General features: G+C 38.2%; 1 protein-coding gene across 6 annotated transcripts in view; it reads left to right on the forward strand.

The window, feature by feature from the left end:
- The window catches only part of ADAM22 (ADAM metallopeptidase domain 22), a 233,525-nt gene that overhangs the window by 20,505 nt on the left and 189,308 nt on the right, over positions 1-23,712 (forward strand). For all 6 annotated transcript variants that reach the window (XM_049641401.1, XM_049641402.1, XM_049641398.1 and 3 more), the window contains one exon: positions 20,313-20,389. In XM_049641401.1, the coding sequence (XP_049497358.1) occupies positions 20,313-20,389 (77 nt within the window). The remainder of the gene's footprint in view (positions 1-20,312; positions 20,390-23,712) is intronic.

A 23,712-nucleotide genomic window follows, 5' to 3' on the forward strand; every position in this document is an offset into this window, starting at 1 on the left:
CATGACCTGAGCTGAAATCCAGATTCTGATGCTCAACTGACTTGAGCCACCCAGGCACCCCATGATTTCACAAGTTGATACACTGTGCTGTGCTTACCACAAGTGTAGCTACCATCTGTCACCATACATGGCAATTATAGTATCATTGACTGTATGCTCTATGCTGTATAATTTTGTTTCTTGTTTGTCCCCTCACATGGTTTTAGTTCAAACATCAGGTAGGATTTGTTTTCTTAAAATTGAATGAGTAACAATGCATCTTAATTACTTTGGGATGGGAGGCCTCTCTGCATCAGTCCAGACCTCAGTAGTCTCTATCCTCCACAGGGCTGTTCCTAGCCAGGAAGTGAGGAAAGGGAAGGAAAGCAGGACACGAAGAGGCTGATGGGCAGTGGGATAAAAGGTTGGGCTCTTGGTTCCTAAACTAGGCTGAGTGTTGGAATCTATATGTTGAACTGGATTAGAGGATAAGATGCTCTATTTTAATAGCTTGCTTTATTTTCTTTTATAAAAACATGTTTTATCTGAAGAGCTTCAGAAGGCAAAAATCTAAAGGAACAGATCATTGAAGAAGAAATTGTTTCCAAAATTTTATAGAAAGTAGCAGTTATTATAACAAAGTCCATTTTTCTTCTGTGAAAACTTTGTATTTGTTTATGACAACAATCCTAACTTTTAATATAGTTTTTGATAACAGCTTTCTTGGGATATAATTCATGTATCATAAAAATCATCCTTTTAGCATACAAAATTCACCCTTTTAGCAGTGGCTTTTTTTTTTTAAGTTCATTTATTTATTTTGAGAGAGAGAGAGAGAGAGCACACGCATGCTGGTCAGGGGCAGGGGGAGGGAGGAAGAAAGAGAATCCCAAGCAGGCTCTGAACCCTAGCACAGAGCCCAATGCAGGGCTCAAACCCATGAACCGTGAGATCGTGACCTCAGCCAAAATCAAGAGTCATAGGCTCTTGATTGAGCCACCCAGGCACCCCTCTCAGTGGCTTTTAATAAAACTTTTAGTCATTCTTATATGTGGAATTTAAAATGCCAAACAAATGCATACAAGGGAAGAGAAGCAAAAATAATACAAAAACAGAGAGGGAAACAAACCATAAGAAACTCTTAAATACAGAGAACAAACTGAGAGTTGCTGGCTGGATGTTGGGTGGGGGAAAGGGCACAAGGGGTGAGGATCATTAAGAAGGGCACTTGTTGGGATGAGCACTGGATGTTATATGTAAGTGATGAATCACTAAATTCTATTCCTGAAATAATTATTACATTATATGTTAACTAACTTGGACTTAAATTAAAAAAATAAAAATAATAAAAATACAATGCCTTTTGGAAAAAAAAAACTTTTAGTCATTCTCAGTTCTCTGTTTTTCCTTTTATGTTCTGGCTCTTCACTCTTTATCATTCTGTTGTTTTGAATCCCATTATAAATAAGCTGTAATCATAAGTACCTTCGCTGAGCTTCTTGTTGAGATGACTCAACCCAGCGTTAGACATAGCCTTCAGCTTAATGGAAGAACTTTCCATTTTTTTTTGCAGTGGATTTCCATATTTAATAAATATTTTAACACTTAATCAATCAACCATGTGTTTCTGAATTTCCAACAGTTTTCAACAAACATATTTCCAAAATCTGTGCTTTCAAAGTTAATTGTGTTATTTCTCTTTCTCAAGAAATAATTAGGTTAGAAGAAGTCCGTATGCTTTCATTTTAGTATCATATGCTCATTGCAGAAAGTGTTGAGGAGGAAAAGAACTCTAAGTGCAGATATTGTTGCTGTGTGGAGAGTGTTTGCAGACCATCCTGTCTCCATAGGGCAGGTGGGTCAGTTTCAGTTCTTATATCCCACTTGATGAGAAAAACAGCTACACTTGTCTCTGCACCTTCTGGCCCTTGTGCAGTTGGGTATTTTAGTTATGTTCGAGCTATTAATCATGCCTTTTTATAGCTCCTGTTCTCTGCAGCGTGTTTTCACTAGAACTAGAGATTCTTGATTTCTCTTTTTATCATCCTATCTTTGAATAATGAGGGAGCAGAGAAGGTTGCAAATATTTAATAGGCTTTGATTCTTATTTCTTCTCTTATGAAGTTTGAACTTGACAACTTTGCAATTAAAATTTTTACATTACAAATTTTTTCAGATTAAGACTTAATAACTAGTGTGTTTGTGTGTGTGTGTGTGTGTGTGTGTGTGTATGTGTGTGTGAGTACGTAGGTGAGAGAGGAGGAGAGAGGAAGAGAGAGAGAGAGATGGAATTATTTCTTGTGGTTTGATTTGTGAAGTAACATTTTTTTTTTTTAATTTTTTTTTTCAACTTTTTTAATTTATTTTTGGGACAGAGAGAGACAGAGCATGAACGGGGGAGGGGCAGAGAGAGAGGGAGACACAGAATCGGAAACAGGCTCCAGGCTCCGAGCCATCAGCCCAGAGCCTGACGCGGGGCTCGAACTCACGGACCGCGAGATCGTGACCTGGCTGAAGTCGGACACTTAACCGACTGCGCCACCCAGGCGCCCCGTGAAGTAACATTTTTAAAATTCACTCCACAAATATTTATTGAGGGCCTCTTATATGCAAGCACTATTCTGGGCCCTTTGGATCATAAGTGATTAAAAACAACCCTACATTTCTTTTTTCATGGCACTTATATTCTAGCAGATAGATAAAAACATAATCAATGGTAAGTTACATGGTGAGTACTATGGAAAAAGGAAAAAAAATGAGCATGGTAATGGAGATTGGGCATACAGGGGGGTGTGGATATCATAGGTTGTAATTTTTAATAGGGTGGTCCACCATGTCTCAGAGAGAAGATGACATTGGGAAAAACTGGAAGGAAGTTGAGAGTGAGCCAGGCATATATATCAGGAAGAGCATTCCAAGATGAAAGAACAGCCAGTACAATGACCCCAAGACTAGCGCGTGTCTGTAAAGTATGAGTAACAGGGCTATTACTCCAAAGATTTGTGTTGAGCGGTCTCATTGAAAACTGTACTGGGATAAATATTTGGAATTATCCATGTCTCTGGCAGTATTTTCAGTCTTATCTTGGGTTCTCAAAGGATTGCATTTTATCACCAAAGAAGACCATACAAATTTTCACTTTGGGGTTTGAATGTAATCCACCCCCCTCCATCTCCCCACAATATAATGCATTTGGATTCTTCTTTGCAAGGCAGTATCACTTCCATGTAGTTAAATGTACTTCTCTTTTATGTTTAGTACATGGATGGCTATGGTTTACTTTTGCGCAAGGTATTTTATTGTGTGTGGTTGGTAGATAGTGCTAGCCTGCTGTAGAGCTTACAAAGTGGCACATGATGTCTACTCTGCCTAAGAGATGAGAGGCATACTTCCAACCCATCTTTGAACATATCCTGCTTCACAAATGGAGAAAATGGGCCTAAATTGCATTAAGAGAGTTTTGTTAGCTATGTAAGAGGGAAAATAAGATGATTCAGCATTGGAACAGACCACAAATAGCGGTTGAGGAACTCTCTCAAGAACTTATAATAAAATAGGCTCAACAATCATTTTTTCATAATAGTTTTGAATGGATATTTGTTTCCTAACAGGTGAGAAATGAATCACATAAGTCATTGAGCTTCCCTAAAACTCAAAAGTTCCATCTTTCTCCCTCTGTCCTATAGATAATGTATATTTTAAGTCATGTAACCAAATGACTACCACCCTCATGAACAAATGTTAGTTGAATAAATTGGGCACAGAAATACAGATTAGTAATTTTAAGGACCATCAGTGGAAAGCACATGCTGGTAAGGGTTATACCCTTTTTAACAGTGATAAATGTTTGTAAATACTAGAGAACTAAAAGAAGCCAATAAAACAGTTTATACCAATGAAAGCAGCCTTCATTATGGTTATACTCCTGAGAACTCCTTCCCATTTTTGGATCATTACAATTTGCAAAATAATGTTTGTTTATGTTATTGTCAGGTAACAGTTGTCAGGTTTATTTTACATTCATAAGCGAGCACATCCTTTGTGCCAAGAAAGGTGCTAAGTGTTGGGAATACATAGGCACTTGGAATAGAGATGAAAATGCAGGGTGATGTAGCTGTAAGGCATGGACCTCAAGAGACAGGGACGGAGGAATTGTCATATGGACGTGACAGAGGGTAAGCAAGAACGATTCCGAGCCCTGGATGCAATACAAAATTCTGTTTGCACATATTCAGACTCTTGCTGCTTATGTGGTGCAGTCATAAGTAGCCCTGATAAAGCTAAAGTGTTCTGTGCACCTTACATATACTCAATCTTCCCAGCAGTCCTGAGGTTGGTACTGTTGTTCACATTTACTAAGTGGAGAAATTGAGGCACACAGAGTTTAGATAACTTGCCCAAGATCATTAACTTGGGGGAAGAGGGGGGGAGGTGGAATTTGAAACAGTAGATTTGGCTCTAGAATCTAGAGTCTTAGCCAATACCCTCTGCAGCTTTTCATAAGAAACTGCTCACAGTTTTAAAACAGAGGGAAAGTCTTGAGGATGAAACAGTTTCATGCTGGATTATATTATTTTCTTACATAGTAGTTGAATGTCTTTGCAGACAGTTGAAATCTGTGGATGCAGACTGTGAGTTCCTCACTGTCTTCTCTGGTTCTCACGGCGTCCCTGTGCACACGGAAAGGGTTCAGGATGCAGAGGTGGTATGGAGGCGGTAGACGCATGCAGGGAAGAGCAGAGAAGGACAAAGGGGATGGATCGGTGGCAGTTTGCTGAGGATGCTGATCTGGGGAACGTTTCATTCAGGAGTCCATGCCAGGAGGCAGCTTCCCAGAAACTCAGTGTGCATAGTTCAGACCCACTGCTCAGAAGTGAATAAATTCCTTTATGTTATCATTTAATAAATTAATTGAAAAGTGAAATCCATATTACTTCAAAGTATTCATTTGCTTCAGAGCAACAACCAGTAAAAAACTGTCACAAAATGGACTTTTCCTTTGTAAAATGGCTTTTTCCTTTGTAAAAGAGAATCAAGATGTCTTGTAGGAATCCTTTCTTCAACCCAGCATGTGAGATGCACAAAGCCCTCATTATGCTTTAATTTTCCTCCGGTAGAGGCAACAGCTAGAGAGTTTGTTCAGCTTTATATCAAAACACATGAGCAGCATAGAGACCTAGGTCATGTATAGAACATTAAAAACAGCCCAGTGTGTGCTCCTGGGTTGAGGCCAAGAGTTTACACAGAGGGAAGAAAAAAATGGCTCTCCTCTAGTTGGTGACTCCCAGGCTCCACCAACCCACCCTAATGAGGTCATGGCTGCTTGTGACTCTATTGGTTTATCCTTTCTGTGTCTTACATAGAGGTAGTCAAATTCTATCATGCCTTTGACCTGAAGTTGTGTCTAGCAAGAGCTGAGTGTATGCCAGTGAAGAAAACAGTGGTGAGACTGAGGATTTTCTTTCTTTTCCGGTTTAGACACAAATTCATAAAAAATTGGAAATCTACACTATTATGTTTCGGTTTTTTTTATTCGTGTGTGAAGATGCATTTTAGGGCTAAGGGATACTCTACATTTGATTCTGACTTTATGTCATTAGACACTGTTTGTTAGCTTGTCCTAGTCTAGAAGACCCTTTAGTGATGATCTATGTCCTATATCCCTCTTTTAGGGGAGCAGTTGTTCCTTCTGTTTGGGCTTTTCAGGGTCAGACTCATCAGCTTATAGAGTTGGCTTGTTGCAAGTAGTAATTATTTTCTAGGTTACAGTTGGTTACAAGATTTCCCTGCCATAACATATACACACATGCACAGAAACGTGTGCATGCAAGCATTATTTGGATGTGCAGTGGATAATGTGACTTGATTTGTTGAGCTTTTCTGTCTGTCTTAATAACAGTATCTTTTAGAATTTCCTACTTTCAGAGATTATTTACAGTCAACGTATTTTTAAAAGGCATTTCACTTTTCTAGGGGAAGTTTTTCATGTGAAGTATTAGGTGACAAGAATGACCTATTTATTTCCAGGGCTAATAATGACTGGCTCCAATAAATAATAGAAGTGTAAGTAAAAGTAATTTCTAGGGGTACCTGGCTGGTTCAGTCAGTAGAGTGTGCAACTTTTGATCTCAGGGTTGTGAGTTCATGCCCTGTGTTGAGTATAGAGATTATTTAAAAATAAAATATTTTTAAAAAGGTGATTTCTAGAGTTTCTTTCATTACCCTTATAATAAGGGTACCCCTTTGATTTTTCCTTATAACATGTCTGAAAAATTGTACTTACTTAATTTATTTAGATTTAGATGCTTTTGAAGTTAGCATCCCAGCAAGATTATAGGCCAGATACATGTAATGCAGCACACATAACGGCAGTTTTCTTATTGTGTATTTGAGTTTTCTCTCAAATATGCGTCATCATGGATGGATTCTTTGCATTTTCCTTTAACCTAAGGGTACAGAGTTATCCTTCAAAGCAGTTTGGAGACACCAGCTAGTAGTATGTGGAAGCCCTTCAGTTTAAGAATTTGGAGGGAGGGGGGCAGATTCATGTCTTACTGAATCTCTCTAGCAGATTCTTGCTATATTCTAATGTATGCATGCATTGAAAGATTCCATGGTCTTGAGACATGGTTTCCTCAGAGATAGCTGGTAATGTTTTCTCTCTTTCTCTCACACAATTTGACTTTGTTCCTTTCCTTCATAGTTCTGGTGAGTAAGATAACTAGTGTGTTCTTCATACCAATCTTCATTCTAGCTATTTGAGAAACCACCAAAAAATGAAATATTTTTGCAGGAATTCTTATCTCTGGAATTCTCTCATTTGGTGTCCTAATAAAGAAAGCCCTTGGTGGGTGACTGTTAAGTTACAGGTGAAAAAGCATCTTTTTTTTTTAATTGAAAATAATTTTTTATTGAGGTATAATTGACATACAATAGCCTGTAAGTATCAGGTATACATCAGAGTGACCAATATTGAAAATTTTTTTTTAATTTTTTAATGTATTTATTTATTTATTTTTTAAAATTTACATCCACATTAGCATATAGTGAAAGAATGATTTTAGGAGTAGATTCCTTAATGCCCCTTACCCATTTAGCCCATCCCCCCTCCCACAACCCCTCCAGCAACCCTCAGTTTGTTCTCCATATTTATGAGTCTCTTCTGTTTTGTCCCCTCCCTGTTTTTATATTATTTTTGTTTCCTTCCCTTATGTTCATCTGTTTTGTCTCTTAACGTCCTCATATGGGTGAAGTCATATGATTGTCTTTCTCTAATTTCACTTAGCATAATACCCTCCGGTTCCATCCACGTAGTTGCAAATGGCAAGATTTCATTCTGTTTGATCGCTGAGTAATACTCCATTGTATATATATACCACATCTTCTTTATCCATTCATCCATCAATGGACATTTGGGCTCTTTCCATACTTTGGCTATTGTTGATAGTGCTGCTATAAACATGGGGGTGCATGTGTCCCTTCAAAACAGCATACCTATATCTTGTGGATAAATGCCTAGTAGTGCAATTGCTGGGTTGTGGGGTAGTTCTATTTTTAGTTTTTTGAGAAACCTGCATTCTGTTTTCCAGAGTGGCTGCACCAGCTTGCATTCCCAAGAACAATGCAAAAGAGATCCTCTTTCTCCTCATCCTTGCCAACATCTGTTGTTGCCTGAGTTGTTAATGTTAACCATTCTGACAGGTGTAAGGTGGTATTTCATTGTGGTTTTCATTTGTATTTCCCTGATGATGAGTGATGTTGAGCATTTTTTCATGTGTCATTTGGCCATCTGGATGTCTTCCTTGGAGATGTGTCTATTTATGTCTTTTGCTCATTTCCTTACTGGATTATTTGTTTTTGGGTATTGAGTTTGATAAGTTCTTTATAGATTTTGGATACTAATCTTTTATCTGATATGTCATTTGCAAATAGCTTCTCCTATTCTGTCAATTTCCTTTTAGTTTTGCTGTTTGTTTCCTTCACTGTGCAAAAGCTTTTTATTTTGATGAAGTCCCAGTAGTTCATTTTTGCTTTTGTTTCCCTTGCCTCTGGAGACCTATTGAGTAAGAAGTTGCTGCGGCCAAGATCAAAGAGGTTTTTGCCTGCTTTCTCCTCAAAGATTTTGATGGCTTCCTGTCTTACATTGAGGTCTTTCATCCATTTTGAGTTTATTTTTGTGTATGGTGTAAGAAAATGGTCCAAGTTCATTCTTCTGCATGTTCCTGTCCAGTTTTCCCAGCACCACTTGCTGAAGAGACTGTCTTTATTCCATTGGATATTCTTTTCTGCTTTGTCAAAGATTAGTTGGCCATACGTTTGTGGGTCCATTTCTGGGTTCTCTGTTCTGTTTCATTGATCTGAGTGTCTGTTCTTGTGCCAGTACCATACTGTCTTGATGTTTACAGCTTTGTAGTATAGCTTGAAGTCTGGGATTGTGATGCCTCCTGCTTTGGTTTTAGTTTTCAGGATCGCTTTGGCTATTCGGGGTCTTTTCTGGTTCCATACCAATTTTAGGGTTATTTGTTCTAACTCTGTGAAGAATGCTGGTGTTACTTTGGTAGGGATTGCATTGAATATGTAGATTGCTTTGGGTAGTATTGACATTTTAAAAGTATTTGTTCTTCCTATCCAGGAGCATGGAATCTTTTTCCATTTTTTTTGTGTCTTCTTCAATTTCTTTCATAAGCTTTCTATAGTTTTCAGTGTGTAGATTTTTCACCTCTTTGGTTAGATTTATTCCTAGGTATTTTATGTTTTTGTGTGCAACTGTAAACGGGATCGATTTCTTGATTTCTCTTTCTGTCGCTTCATTGTTGGTGTATAGGAATGCAACTGATTTCTCTGCATTGATTTTATATCCTGCAACTTTGCTGAATTCATGAATCAATTCTAGCAGTATTTTGGTGGAATCCTTTGGGTTTTCCATACAGAGTATCATGTCATCTGTGAAGAGTGAAAGTTTGACCTCCTCCTGGCCGATATGGATGCCTTTTATTTCTTTGTGTTGTCTGATTGCAGGGGCTAAGACTTCCAGTACTATGTTGAATAACAGTGGCGAGAATGGACATCCCTGTCTTGTTCCTGACCTTAGGGAGAAAGCTCTCTGTTTTTCCTCATTGAGGATGATATTAGTGCTGGGCTGTTCATTTATGGCTTTTATGATCTTGAGGTATGCTCCTTCTATCACTACTTTCTTGAGGGTTTTTATCAAGAAAGGATGCTGTATTTTGTCAGATGCTTTCTCTGCATCTATTGAGAGGATCATATGGTTCTTGTCCTTTCTTTTATTGATGTGATGAATCATGTTAATTGTTTTGTGGATATTGAAACAGCCCTGTATCCCAGGTATAAATCCCGCTTGATCGTGGTGAGTAATTTTTTTAATGTATTGTTACATCCAGTTGGCTAATATCTTGTTGAGGATTTTTGCATCCATGTTCATCAGGGAAATTGGTCTATAGTTCTCCTTTTTAGTGGGGTCTCTGTCTGGTTTTGGAATCAGGGTAATGCTGGCTACATACAAAGAGTTTGGAAGTTTTCCTTCCATTTCTATTTTTTGGAACAGTTTCAAGAGAATAAGTGTTAAATCTTCCTTAAATGTTTTGTAGAACCCCTGGAAAGCCATCTGGCCCTGGACTCTTGTTTTTTGGCAGATTTTTGATTACTAATTCGATTTCTTTACTCGTTATGGGTCTGTTCAAATTTTCTATTTCTTCCTGTTTCAGTTTTGGTAGTGTGTATGTTTCTAGGAATTTGTCCATTTCTTCAAGATTACCCATTTTATAGGCATATAATTGCTCATAATATTCTCTTATTATTGTTTTTATTTCTGTTGTGTTGGTTGTGATCTCTCCTCTTTCATTCTTGATTTTACTTATTTGGGTCCTTTCCTTTGTCTTTTTGCTCAAACTGGCTAGTGGTTTATCACTTTTGTTAATATTGTCAAAGAACCAGCTTCTGGTTTCATTGATCTGTTCTACTGTTTTTTGGTTTCGATAGCATTCATTTCTGCTCTAATCTTTATTATTTCCTGTCTTCTGCTGGTTTTAGGTTTTATTTGCTGTTCCTTTTCCAGCTCCTTAAGGTGTAAGGTTAGGTTGTGTATCTGAGATATTTCTGCCTTCTTTAGGAAGGCCTGGATTGCTATATACTTTCCTCTTATGACTGCATTTGCTGTGTCCCAGAGGTTTTGGGTTGTGGTATTATCATTTTCATTGACTTCCATATACTTTTTAGTTTCCCCTTTAACTGCTTGGTTAGCCCATTCATTGTTTAGTAGGATGTTCTTCAGTCTCCAAGTATTTGTTACCTTTCCAAATTTTTTCTTGTGGTTGATTTCGAGTTTCATAGCGTTGTGGTCTGAAAATATGCACGGTATGATCTTGATCTTTTTGTACTTACTTAGGGCTGATTTATGTCCCAGTATATGGTCTATTCTGGAGAACGTTCCATGTGGACTGGAGAAGAATGTATATTCTGCTACTTTAGGATGAAATGTTCTGAATATATCTGTTAAGTCCATCTGGTCCAGTGTGTCATTTAAAGCCATTGTTTTCTTGTTGATTTTTTGATTAGATTATCTGTCCATTGCTGTGAGTGGGGTGTTGAAGTCTCCTATTATGATATTACTATTGATGAGTTAGTTTCCTTATGTTTGTGATTAATTGATTTATATATTTTGGTGCTCTCACATTTGGTGCATGAATGTTTACAATTGTTAGGTCTTCTTGGTCTATAGACCCATTGATTATGATATAATGCCCTTCTGCATCTCTTGATACAGTGTTTATTTTAAAGTCTAGATTGTCTGATATAAGTATAGCTACTCCAGCTTTCTTTTGTTGACCATTAGCATGATAGATGGTTCTCCATCCCATTATTTTCAATCTGAAGGTGTCTTTAGGTCTAAAGTGGGTCTCTTGTAAACAGCATATAGATGGATCTTGTTTTCTTATCCATTCTGTTACCCTTTTGATTGGAGCATTGAGTCCATTGACGTTTAGAGCGAGCACTGAAAGATAAGAATTTATTGCCATTATGATGCTTGTAGAGTTGGGAGTTTCTGGTGATGTTCTCTGGTCCTTTCTAATCTTTTGTCGATTTTGGTATTTATTTATTTATATATATATATATTTTCATCTTTTCTCCCTTAGAAAGTCCCCCTTAAAATTTCTTACAGGGCTGGTTTAGTGGTCACGAGCTCCTTTAATTTTTGTTTGTCTGGGAAACTTTTTATCTCTCCTTCTATTTTGAATGACAGCATTGCTGGATAAAGAATTCTTGGTTGCGTATTTTTCTGATTCAGCACACTGAATATATCCCGCCACTCCTTTCTGGCCTGCCAAGTTTCTGTGGAAAAAAAAAAAAGCATCTTTCTAATATCTTTGTCATTAGAGACTTACTGTCTTTTTTTTTTTTTTTTCTCTAAAGCAGGAGCTTTGTTCTTGTGATATTTTACTTGATTATTTCTTCACTATGTTCTTGGAAAACTTTTGGACAGTTGAGATATGTTGGCAAATGAGGAATCTGGTCCTTTTAAAGTTTAGTATATGTATGTATAAGTTTATGTTTTTATGTTTTCGTGTGAGCAGAAAGCCCTCTGGAGTTATGTTTAGTTACAGTCTTTAGTTCTAGGAGAGAAAAACCCTTTTTATCCCATGAGAATTTGTTTCTCAAAGGAAATGTTATGGAATTCTTATGTTCCGGGTATTCATCATGGGATTTTGTTCAGTGTTACTTCTGATTCTGCTTTCTTTGGACGCTTGGAGCTGGCCTTTTAGTGGAAATGAGACATAACTCTCAGACATCTCTAATGTCTTTGTAAAGAAGATGAAATTAAGCAAGCAAGCAGACAAAAGTCCATTGACATACCAGAACTGAGTGAAGTGAATCTTGATGTGATGAATTCACCATCCTTAAGTTTATTCTTTGGACTTGGCCTTTTTCCGATGTTGCCTCCAGGAGAGAGTGTGACCCAGCTGGCAGACACAACCCTTCTCTCTAAGGCTGCTTTTCAAATGATCTGATTTAGAGCTGAACTCACTACTTACTCATTTGATAACATCATAGCTTAACTACCTACTCATTTTCCCTCCTCTGCTTTTTTTTTTCACCTGTCTTTTGTTTAGCTTTCAGTAGTTAGATTATTCTTTGTAACCAGCTTTTATATACTTTGTCCATAAACAAAAATTTTAAAGCATTTTTCTCATAGCATTCTATAATTAATACCCTTTCACATTTAGGGAGAAGCAAGATGAAGTATAGAAAGTTTTCATAACTCCACTCTTAAATCAAATATCAAGTCACTAGTGGGGCCTGGAAGCCCTGTCATCTTTCTCCCAAGCCTTTTTCATTCAGGAAGAGTATCCATTTTTCAAGACTGATTCGTCTTTTGTCTGCTCATTTTGTCTGCTGATTTTGTTGCATCCAAACATTGGGGTTTCTTGCACTCAGATTTAATTACAGCTCAATATGACTACGTATTATATTGTTCTCTGGCTACTAAAGATCTTAAAGATCTGCTTTGACTTCAAAATTATACGAATAAGTGTCTCTTGTTCAGACCTTAAATGAATGCCTAGTAATGGGCAGTTAATGGCCAAAATGATGGAGAGACTGATGTATCAGAAGATAGCTGGAGCATAAATAGGTAATGAGGCTGCCTGACTTCCTGAATGGAGATGGTAAAATCGAGCTGGTGTCTGTGTCAGCATAGTCTCTGTGCTTCCAGTTTATCGGAGCAGAGGGGCTACTGGAGACAAGGGCCCGTGGCTGCCAGGGAATCACAGACTTTAGGGTGTTCAGTGCCACCAGAACTGGACACTTCAGCAAGGTAAATTCAGAGAATGCCTCTCAAAAACTCATCTAAAGAAAGCCTTGTTTCTAAAGTTTGTGTGTGTGTGTGTGTGTGTGTGTGTGTGTGTGTGTGTGGTATATACGGCTTCACCTAGAGGTACTCTAGGTGCAGAGATTTCTATGGCATCATATCTATCCTTGGGTCATCCATCTCAAAACAAGGGTATGTCACATCAATTGAACATATTTACATTGATTGTAAAAATTTTCACGTCAAATAAAGTCAGTGCAAGGACAGGCATTTCATTTGGAGAGCAAATTCATCTGGAGGGCAAGATCATGGGAATTGGCTACACTTTAGGCTTACTCATGTTATTTTCTCACAGAATTCTACTTCATAAAATTATTTCCATATCTTAACTAACTAGCCAGGGGAAAACTATCTTGTTCATGTGGCCACAACAAATTGTAGAATGAAGAATCTTAAGGTTACTAGATGTGTCTCTTTGAGCTGTTTTGTCCAAAGTCCATGCAAGGCAATGGAGTAACTACAGTGAAATGATGGTCATTTTTCAATTGGCCTTTTCTGTTGTAGAAAAAAAGGGATAATATATGCAAGTGATTATTGGTATTTTGTTTTTTACTGAGCTCAAGGTGTATTAGATGCCAGGAATTACACTTGCATTTTTTTAAAAACTCAGTTGGAGCAATCAAATGGCAAAGAAGTATGTAGGATGCAGAAAAGCCAGAGATTCTGTTACTTGCATTAAAGACTTCTTTTTAATAATGTTCATTACTTTCACAGTTATTGTGCTGCACAATGCCATTTGATTGGGAATATTCCCACCCATTGGTATTCATTGATTCATTCAAGTTGGGCTTAATTAAACATCCAGACTACCTTGTCTTTCTCTTTGTGTCAGAGTTCCAATTCTACCATGAAAGTTTTAGCGTCAACTTAGCTTTCAAAAAGGTTATGAATAAAGCAGTCTTCAAAAGTTCCTTTGTATTTATTTGATCTTTGGGTTATGTAGGTTGGCCCTGGTTCACTGGCTCCAGGAGATATCAGGAGAAAAAGGCTGCCGAGAGGCAAAATGCACAGGAGCATGGGGCTATGTTAACTTCATATTTAAATTTCAGCTCTTAGCCATGAATAATAAATAGGCCTCAATCTGGAAATTTATATCAGGTTCTTCTGGTCCTAAAATTCTGTGATTCATTTTTGAAATTTGAAATTAAAATTATCCTTATGTAATTTTATTGATTTATGAAGTTTTCTTGCCATCTGGATAGTTATTTTATATCTTTGCATGTTTTCCCCTTAATCTTTTGTTTCACAGCTTCTATAAATGTCCGCCTCACTACTTCTCTCAGTCCCGAAAACATACACATACGCTCACACAATTTACCATACCTATGTAATTTTTTTTTCCTTAAGAGATACCTACTTTAAACTAATTCTTAATTTCTTAGGTTGTAATCAAATTGGCCTCAGAACATGTGCTCTGTGTCAGATGTGGTAACATTATTGACTGTTCTGATGAAAAAGTTCTAAACACTGCTTTTCATTATTTAAGTTTTCTTTTCATATATATTAAAAAAGCTCATTAGAGCATTTTAATGGCTCTAAAAATGCTCCTTTTTTATTTAAAAAAATTTTTAACATTTATTTATTGAGAGACTCAGAGAGACAGAACATGAGCATGGGAGGGGCAGAGAGAGGAGGAGACACAGAATACGAAGGAGGCTCCAGGCTCTGAGCTGTCAGCACAGAGCCTGACACGGGGCTCAAACCCACGAACCGTGAAATCATGACCTGAGCTGAAGTTGGATGCTTAACTGACTGAGCCACTCAGGTGCCCCTGATGTTTATTTATCTTTGAAAGAGAGAAACAGAAAGACAGAGTGCAAGCAGGGGAGGGGCAGAGAGAGAGGGAGACACAGAATGCGAATCAGGCTCCGGGCTCTGAGCTGTCAGCACAGAGCCTGACGCGGGGCTTGAACTCACAAACCGCAAGATCATGACCCGAGTTGAAGTCAGACGCTTAACCAACTGAGCTACTCAAGCACCCCAAAATGCTCTTTTTTTAAATAATTACTCATATGGGGTGCCTGGGTGGCTCAGTTGGTTAAGCGTCCGACTTTGGCTCAGGTCATGATCTCACGGTCCGTGAGTTCAAGCCCCGCGTTGGGCTCTGGGCTGATGGCTCAGAGCCTGGAGCCTGTTTCGGATTCTGTGTCTCCCTCTCTCTCTGACCCTCCCCCATTCATGCTCTGTCTCTCTCTGTCTCAAAAATAAATAAACATTAAAAAAAAATTAAAAAAAAAATGATTACTCATATGAACCCAGTAAAACCTGCGAGCACCTCCAAGCTGCAGAATGGAAGCCAGGATGAAGTGTGATGGGAATGGTCTCTGCCGCCAAGTAGCGTGACATTGCAAATGACCTTTGCCCACACTGGCCTCACTTTCCTTGTTTGTAAAATAAGGGTGTTGTATTGTATGAGCTTTAAGGGTTTTCTCCATATTATTCTATGATACTGAAGTGTTTGATTAATAGTTTTTAAAATCACAAATCATTCTTATGTAGTAATTTGAAAGAAGGCATTTCTGCAAAATTACATTTTAAAAACATCCCTGAGAGCCAGGAGCACCTGGGTGGGTCAATTGGTTGAGTGTCTGACTCTTGATTTCGGCCAGGGTGTGATCTCACGGTTCATGGGTTTGAGCCCCGCATCCGGCTCTGCGCTGAGAGTGGAGCCTGCTTGGGATTCTCTCTCCACCCTCTCTCTCTGCCCCTCTCTCACTCACAGGCACTCTTTCTCTCTCTGAAAATCAATAAATAAACTTAAAAAATGTCTCTGGGAGCAATTACTACCTTTTACATTCAAATTAAACTTAATAAATATTAGAAATTTTCTTTGACAATGTGCGTTAGGAATTACCCAACCCGCTCCTGAAAAAAAAAGGGAAAATCCTGATATTGTATGGGTTCTCTTGTTTCAAACATTTTCTTTTTCTTTGAACTAAAAAGGCAGGGTCTAAGATTAACTTTCTGAGACCCACTCTGTCTCACTTTGATGGTGTTGGCTAAGAAGCTGCATTGTTAATATAGCATGAAGTCAGTGTAATTCTACTTAATTTATTATTTCTCCAAGATAACCTAAAGACATAAACATGTTTCTTTTCTTTGGCCTGGTTTTTAAACAAACATGGAGAAGGCAGGTTCCTGAATGATAGAAGGTCACAGAGAATACAGGGACAACATTTACTGTCGTGGTCACCACTGCAAGTTGGGTTTGGTTGGGAAAGTCTGATGTTTGGAGTTTGATCCTTATGCCTTCATGGGTATCAGTGCTTCCAATGTGAGTGCCATGGAGGAGAGTGACATGGAACCATTGGTGAAATCAACTCTTTATTGAACCCCTTTTCTAAATGTTCAGGCACATTGCCATTGAATGCTGTATTGGTTTCGTATTGCTGCTGTTACAGCATTACCACACATTACATTACCACAAAATTAATATAACAAAACAGCAAAAATTAATTTTCTTAAGTTCTAGAGATGAGAAGCCTGGAATGGGTCTTACAAAGCGAAGGTGCAGGTGTTGGCAGGAGTATGTTCCTTCTGGAGGCACTAGGGGAGAAATGTTTCTTGCTTTTTCCAATTTCTAGGGGCTTCCAATGTTCATTGGCACGTGGCTTTGCCTCACCTTATTCTCATCTCTGTTTCCATGATCACATCTCCTTCTCTGACTCTGACCCTTCTAAGACTCTGGTTTTATAAATACCCTTGTGATTAGATTGGGCCCACCTGGATAATCCAGGCTAGTCTATCCATCTCAGGATCCTTAAATTAAGCACATATGCAAGCTCCCTTTTTCCATGTATGGTAGTATGTTCATGGGTTCCGGGAGCTAGAGTTTGGGCCTCTTTAGGGCCATTATTCTATCTGCTATAGATTCCTTTTAGTCACTTATGTGTCTCCCAGGTGCCACCTCCTCAGAGAGGCTTCCAGGACCACCTAGAATCTCATCTATTCTGGTCACCTGTTTACCTTGTTTTATTAAATCTGGGAATAGTGTATTTATTTTCCAATTTTATTTTTTATTGTTAATTTTCTGTCATTTTATTTGTCACTTACTTTCTCCTTCCACTTGAAAACAAGCTCCAGTAACAGAGAAACATGGTCAGTTTTCTTCACTACCTTGTCTACCAGATCAAAATAGTTCCTAACGCTTGGTAGATTCTCAGAAGATGTTTGTTGAATGAATCAATCTGTATACAGTCTAAGGAAGCCTGCCTTGCATTACAACAATAGTAATATATACTTGTTCCTATTACTATCAATAATGCAATTTTTTCTTTTTACTAAATAGCAGTTAAACATGCTGTCAATAGATTTTCTTTTGAATTTAAGTAATGTGTTTCTCTTTGGGACATGTATGAGATCAATAAAGATACCAGATATAAACTGAAGCTACAGGAAAAACAAAACATAGGGACTAGATGAAATTAATATAAACAGTGAGTATCTTGCTAAGAAAGAATGGTTATATTATCTTGATCCCTACAATGAATCATGATGCCATGATGAATAACATGGGGCCTCTTCCCTGTTGACAACAGTAAATGCCAAGAAAGAATGGAGGGAAGAGGGAAGAGAGGTTTTAATTGAGACATCAATTCTGGTAAGCTGAGCTTTCCTCAGCCTGTTCCAAAACACGGTTGTTAGCACTTCAGGGAACTCTGAAAGCTTTTAGACAAAAGGAAAGACATTAATGGCATTAAGAACAACCTTGATGGAAGGAGTGTGTTTCTATAAGCAGGTAATTTATAGCTGTTAAATTTTTGCTCATTTTTGTATCCAGGTGACTCATAAAACAAACCCTCAAATGAGTTAGTCAGGAAATACTTACTGAGTACCCCATGCTGGTCAGTACTGAGGCCCTCATATCAAATTGAACAGTATTGAGGAGGAGAAGAGGAGGAGGCTTGGAAGGGTTGGGAAGACTTCATAGAAGAGGAGTGTTTAGGCTAAACTGTGTTTCCTCCAAAATTCATATGTTGAAGCTCTCACCCCTGCTATGACTGTATTTGGAGATGAGGTATTTAAAGAGGTAATTAAGACTAAATGAGGTCATTTGGGTGGGCCCTAAATACAGGATGACTGATGTCCTTACAAGAAGAGAGAGAGGGGGGCACCTGGGTGGCTCAGTTGGTTGAGTGTCCATATCTTGATTTCAGCTCAGGTCATGATCCCAGGGCTGTAGGATGGAGCCCTGCATCAGGCTCCATGCACAGCATGGAGTGAGATTCTCCCTCCCTCCCTCCCTCTCCCTTTGCGCCTTTCCCCTGCTCGTGCTCTCTTTCCCTTTCTTTCTCTCTCTCTCTCTCTCTCTCAAATAAAAAAAAGAAGAGATAGAGAGACACAGGCCTGCACACATACAGAGTAAAGGCCATGTGAGGATCCAGTGAAAAGCCAAGGAGAGAGGTCTCAGGAGAAACCAAATCTGCCTATACCTTGATCTTGTAGTTCCAGCCTCCAGAACTTTGAGAAAGTAAATTTTTGTTGTTTAAGCCACCTAGTCTGTGGCACTTTGTTATGACAGCCCTCAGGGATTGATACAAGGAGGGGTTTGATCTACATCTTGAAAGATGGATAGGGCCATTTCTGGGAAATGGCCTTGGTGAAGATCACTCAGTATCCAAAGGTCTGGTTCATCATGGCACTTTGCAGAAGTGATGAATGAAAGCCACAAAAAAAGTGGGAATGCACACAGCTTGTTGAATTAAAGAGAAGAGAGAATTGCGCATGAATAGAGTACAGGTGGGTCCTTGGGGACTTGTGTGGCATTGTCTGGGAGGTGGGGAGGAGACTGTGGAGGATCTTGATATCCAGGGGGAGAAAGTTTGTATTTGATACAGTAGAAAATCTGGGGCTTACCAAAAGTCAATTTTAGATCAGGGTGAATATGATCTATGGCAGATATGGAAATGAAGAGTAAGGTGTGGCTTCAGGAATTACAAGAAGAAAAAAAAAAACCAGAGTTTGGTGATAGATAGCCTGGGTGTTAACTGGGGAGAGCCAGCAGTTAAAAATGAATGGTAATGAGGTAATGAGGCTGAGAGGTATTCAAATAGTTGTTCTTTCTTCGGGTTTCATGGGGATTGGAATGTGTTAGCAACTGACTAACTGGAATGCCCTACCCCCACTTCTTTCAAATACTTGAAAATAGAAGGATTACCCTTTCTTTCCATAAAGCTTTATTATTATCAATTAAGCTTTCTCCTTTCACCTACAACCAGAAGCTTACTATGTGTGAAGATCCCAGGGATGATTGAGGTGCCCTTTATGCCCCACAGAATCCTAGGATAGTTCTTTTTTTAAGATGTGCTCGTTCTCCGAGAACAGTAACACCATCTGCCTCACGTACCACATAAATACAGTTGCTCAGATGGTTCTTATCTATATAATCGCGTTTGTTTTATTTTCACTGTTGGAATTATACGTGTTTATTTTAGAAATTTTGGATACCAGACAGACATAAACAAAAAATTAAAATAATTCATAGTCCTGCTTAGCTATAGCTACAGTTAATATTTGGGGAATCAAATGGAATAGTTTTGATTACTTCAGTTAATGCATATGATTATTGAATATGTTAATATTAGTGTTATTGGTAACATTACATTTTTTTTTTTAAGTTTAGAGTCCCTTGTGATTTTCTCTGGGAGTTCCTAGAATAGCATAGAAAATAGTGACTTTTTTTTTTTCCAAACAAATTTTCGTAGGTGGTATTTGCAGTAGATAGCAGAGGTTCAGTTTTGCTCTTAGGAAGATGTGGAAACCTCTCTGAAATAATGTTTGGTAAATTAGAACTGACTTACTATTTTTAAAGTGTGTGTTTCATTTAGGATGAAGAAGGTTTTTAAGAGATTCAGATATCTTCCTTGTAAATAGCTCATATTCACTGTATTATTTTACTCTTGAACATATTTTTCCTATCTTTTTTTTAATGTTTACTTATTTTTGACAGAAAAAGAGAAAGAGCGGGAGAGAGAGAGCACGCATGGGTGCAGAGAGGGAGGGAGGCAGAATCTGAAGCAATGTGGGGCTAGAATGAACCTGCCAGATCATGACCTCAGCTGAAGTCACACTTAACCGACTGAGTCACCCACGCACCCCCCATATCTCTTTTTTAACATACAAAGTTTAATTTTAGAGGAGCCAGTCATTTAATACAGAATAAAATGAATGAAGTGCAGTCTTCTTGGAAATGAAATGGTTAGCCACTTGAGATAAACCAGAAAGGTAGGGCGCTTGCCCTCTAAGGTTAGGTGGTATTTTACTTCAGACTGGTGAATGTTTGGCTTCTAAGAAGGTGCAGATTTTATGTTTTTTTCATTTCATGTCCGCGTTGAATTGGCTTTCTAATTTATGATGTTATAAACCTTTTTGAATCATCATAAGAAATGCTTATTGTCCAATTGCCGTGGCTAAATAATAAATACCTTTTATCTTTTTGATATTGCAGTTGACTCATGTTGACCAGGCAAGCTTCCAGGTTGATGCCTTTGGAACATCCTTTATTCTCGATGTCGTGCTAAACCAGTAAGTCTTTGTTGAGCTGTTCTCACTTTGGTCAGATATACATTCAAACCACTTTTATAACTTTTGTAAAGTTTTGTTTTCTTACTGTATTTTACTTCATCTTCCCATATCAGTTAAATACTACATTTAAAACTTTTCTATTGACTGTAAGTTATAAAGTCTGACAAATGACAGGAAATGGATATTCATTTAAAATTGAACAGCTGTAACAGATTTGAGAAGGTAAAGTGGAGGGTAGGACTTACTCTAATATTTTGCATAAGAGTATATGTGACCTAAGTTCCTATGAATGGCAGTAAATTGTGAAAATAATATTTAGGATATTAACACATCTTCTTTAAGAACAGCAGAAAAGAGTTACTTTTTTTGCTCAGTGATTCAAAGGACTGGCTGCACGATGTGCGACTCCTAATAATGGCATTAGATGCTTTGATTTGGGAGTCCGTTTCTGTGAGATGTAGGGTACTGCTATTATTCTGTAAATATGATATAATTTTGGAAATTCTGTTTTTCAGTTTTATTAGCCACATTTGAAGTGTTCAATAGCCATCCATGCCTAGTGGTTACCTTATTGGACAAGGCAGAACATTTCCATCACGGCAAACAGTTCTGTTGAGCATTGCTGGTTTAGATTTCTTTTGGGGAATGGGCACTATGTATAACTGTTAGATTCTTGAGCTAGATCAGTCAGTATTCAGGAGGAGAATTCATGTCTTCCTTTTAGATTCCAGGCCATGTCCAATGGATTAACTTAATAATTAGTCTTACTAGGATCCTGGTTTTTATGGAATTTATTGCAACGTCATAAATTTTGATAATATCATTTGTGTTATATTAATGTTTAAGCCGTGTATTAGGTTTTTTTTTTTTTTTTTTTTTTTTTTTTTTTAGAGAGAGAGAGAGAGAACAAGCAGGGGAGAGGCAGAGAGAGAGAGGGAGAGAGATAATCCTAAGTAGGCTCCACACTGTTAGCTCAGACCCCAAACTCCGGGCTCTATCCCACGACACTGGGAGATCATGATCTAAGCCTAAACCAAGAGTCAGATGCTTAACTGACTGAGCCACCCAGGAGCCCCTAGTTTATTTTTTAATTAGGCTGTCTCATAGCTACCTCTTGTAAGTTTTTCTCCTCTCTCCCCACATTTTTGTAGTTCACAAACAAATCTGAAAAGCATTGTGTTAGATTGACTATTTGGGTGATCCATTAATGGGAGTTGTTTGTTCTTTGATCATGTACATTTTAAAAATGTGACATAAACTATATTTCTACTGTGCTCATTAAGATACAGTTTATTGCTTGTTTTTAAAATCAGTGGCTTAGAACATATATAATTAAAGCCTTTCTACCACACTTTATACCAGGTATTTAACCTAGTTTCATGGAGCATAAGACTCTGTTAATATGATTTGTATCTTATATTCCTGCTTGATGTAAATGCCCTAAAATATACATTTTTAAGTTACTTACTGCGTTTTTTCGGCAACTTTCATATTCTAAAGTTTTTAAAAACTCAGTATAAAGGAATGCATGCTCCTTAAAAGAATAATGATAAAGTAGCAAAAACAGTGTCATATAAGTGTACCACTTGGAAATGGATTGCCCCATTTTATTTAAAAAAAAAATTTTTAATGTTTATTTATTTTTGAGAGAGAGAGAGACAGAGCACGAGTGGGGGAGGGGCTATTTACTTTGGAGAGAGAGAGAGAGAGAGAGAGAGAGAGAGAGCGCACGCGCACACACGTACGCACGAGTGGGGGAGGGGCAGAGAGAGAGAGGGAGACCCAGAATCCGAAGCAGGCTCCAGGCTCTGAGCTGTCAGCACAGAGCCTGACACGGGGCTCGAACTCACAAACCATGAGATCATGACCTGAGCCGAAGCCGGACGCTCAACCAACTGAACCACCCAGGCGCCCCTGCCCAATTTTAAATTGTAACCCTCTCTGCTCTCACTCTTTTATCGAGCCTACTACCTGTTCTTCTCCCCTGCTTCATTTTTATTTTAATTTCATTTAATTTTGTTTTGTTTTATTTTATTTTAATGTTTATTTTTGAGAGAGAGAGAGAGAGAGAGAACGAGTAGAGGAGGAGCAGAGAGAGAGGGAGACACAGAATTTGAAGCAGGTTCCAGGCTCTAAGCTGTCAGTACAGAGTCTGACACGAGGCTTGAACCCATGAACCATGAAATCATGACCTGAAGTTGGATACTTAACTGACTGAGCCACTCAAGCACTGCTCCCCTGCTTCATTTTTTAAAACATAATATTCATCACCATTTAGTATATAGGTTGAATCACATGATATCATCATTTTTGCACATCAGTGTAGCCACACCAGCATTGTCATATGGTGAATTAATATTCTGTATTTTAATTACTTACTTTGTTTATTGTCTTTTTCCTCTCACTAGAGTATAAGCACCTTGAGGGCAGGAATTTTCTTTCCTTCCTTGGTGTTTCCTTAGCACAGAATGGTTACTAAATTCCAGACTGGGAAGCTATATAGACTTAGAAGCCAGACATTGGAATTCCCTGGAATTTGCAGGACACAGGGAAGACCAGATAAAGGATGGAGGCTATCAACTGGGGAGAAGGCAAACAGCAAAAAAGATCCAGAGATTAAGTGTTTGGGACTAGCTCCCAAAAGCTGAGCATCTGTATATAGGTGTGATTTGGAAAGTCAGATTCCTATGTTTCTGTTTCAATGACTCTTTCCTATCCCTCCTTTATTTTTAAATTTTATTAAATTTATTTTATTAAAAAATTTTTTTAAATGTTCATTTATTTTTGACACAGAGAGAGAGCATGAGCGGGTAGAGAGAGAGAGAGAGGGAGACACAGAATCTGGAGCAGGCTATAGGCTCCGAGCTGTCAGCACAGAGCCCAATGTGGGGCTCGAACTCACGAGCTGTGAGATCATGACCTGAGCCAAAGTTGGACACCCAACCAACTGAAACACCCAGGCGCCCCTATTTAACTTTTTTTAACATAAGAAAAATTTAATAGCATAAGTTGAGGGAGTGACATAGACGTGGAAATTCCCTCACATTCCTCCTTTAAATCACTATTCCTGTGGATAGCCCAGCCTCAGTTTCTGGTTCCTGACAGTTGTAAAGCCTTGATTATCAGTTCTCAAAGAAATGATATTTTTTCCTGTCCATTCTGCCCTAAACTACCTCACTTCCTTTGGAGAAATCTCAGCCCCAAAACATTCTGTTCCTAAAGGCGAAACACACATGGCCATACTTATCAGAGCATGAATACTTTGGAATACTAAGGGTAAAGCAGAATTTCTTTGGAGATACTGGCAAGAATCTCCATTGGGC

Source organism: Panthera uncia, chromosome A2, assembly GCF_023721935.1.
Source record: "Panthera uncia isolate 11264 chromosome A2, Puncia_PCG_1.0, whole genome shotgun sequence".
Classification (NCBI taxonomy): domain Eukaryota; kingdom Metazoa; phylum Chordata; class Mammalia; order Carnivora; family Felidae; genus Panthera; species Panthera uncia.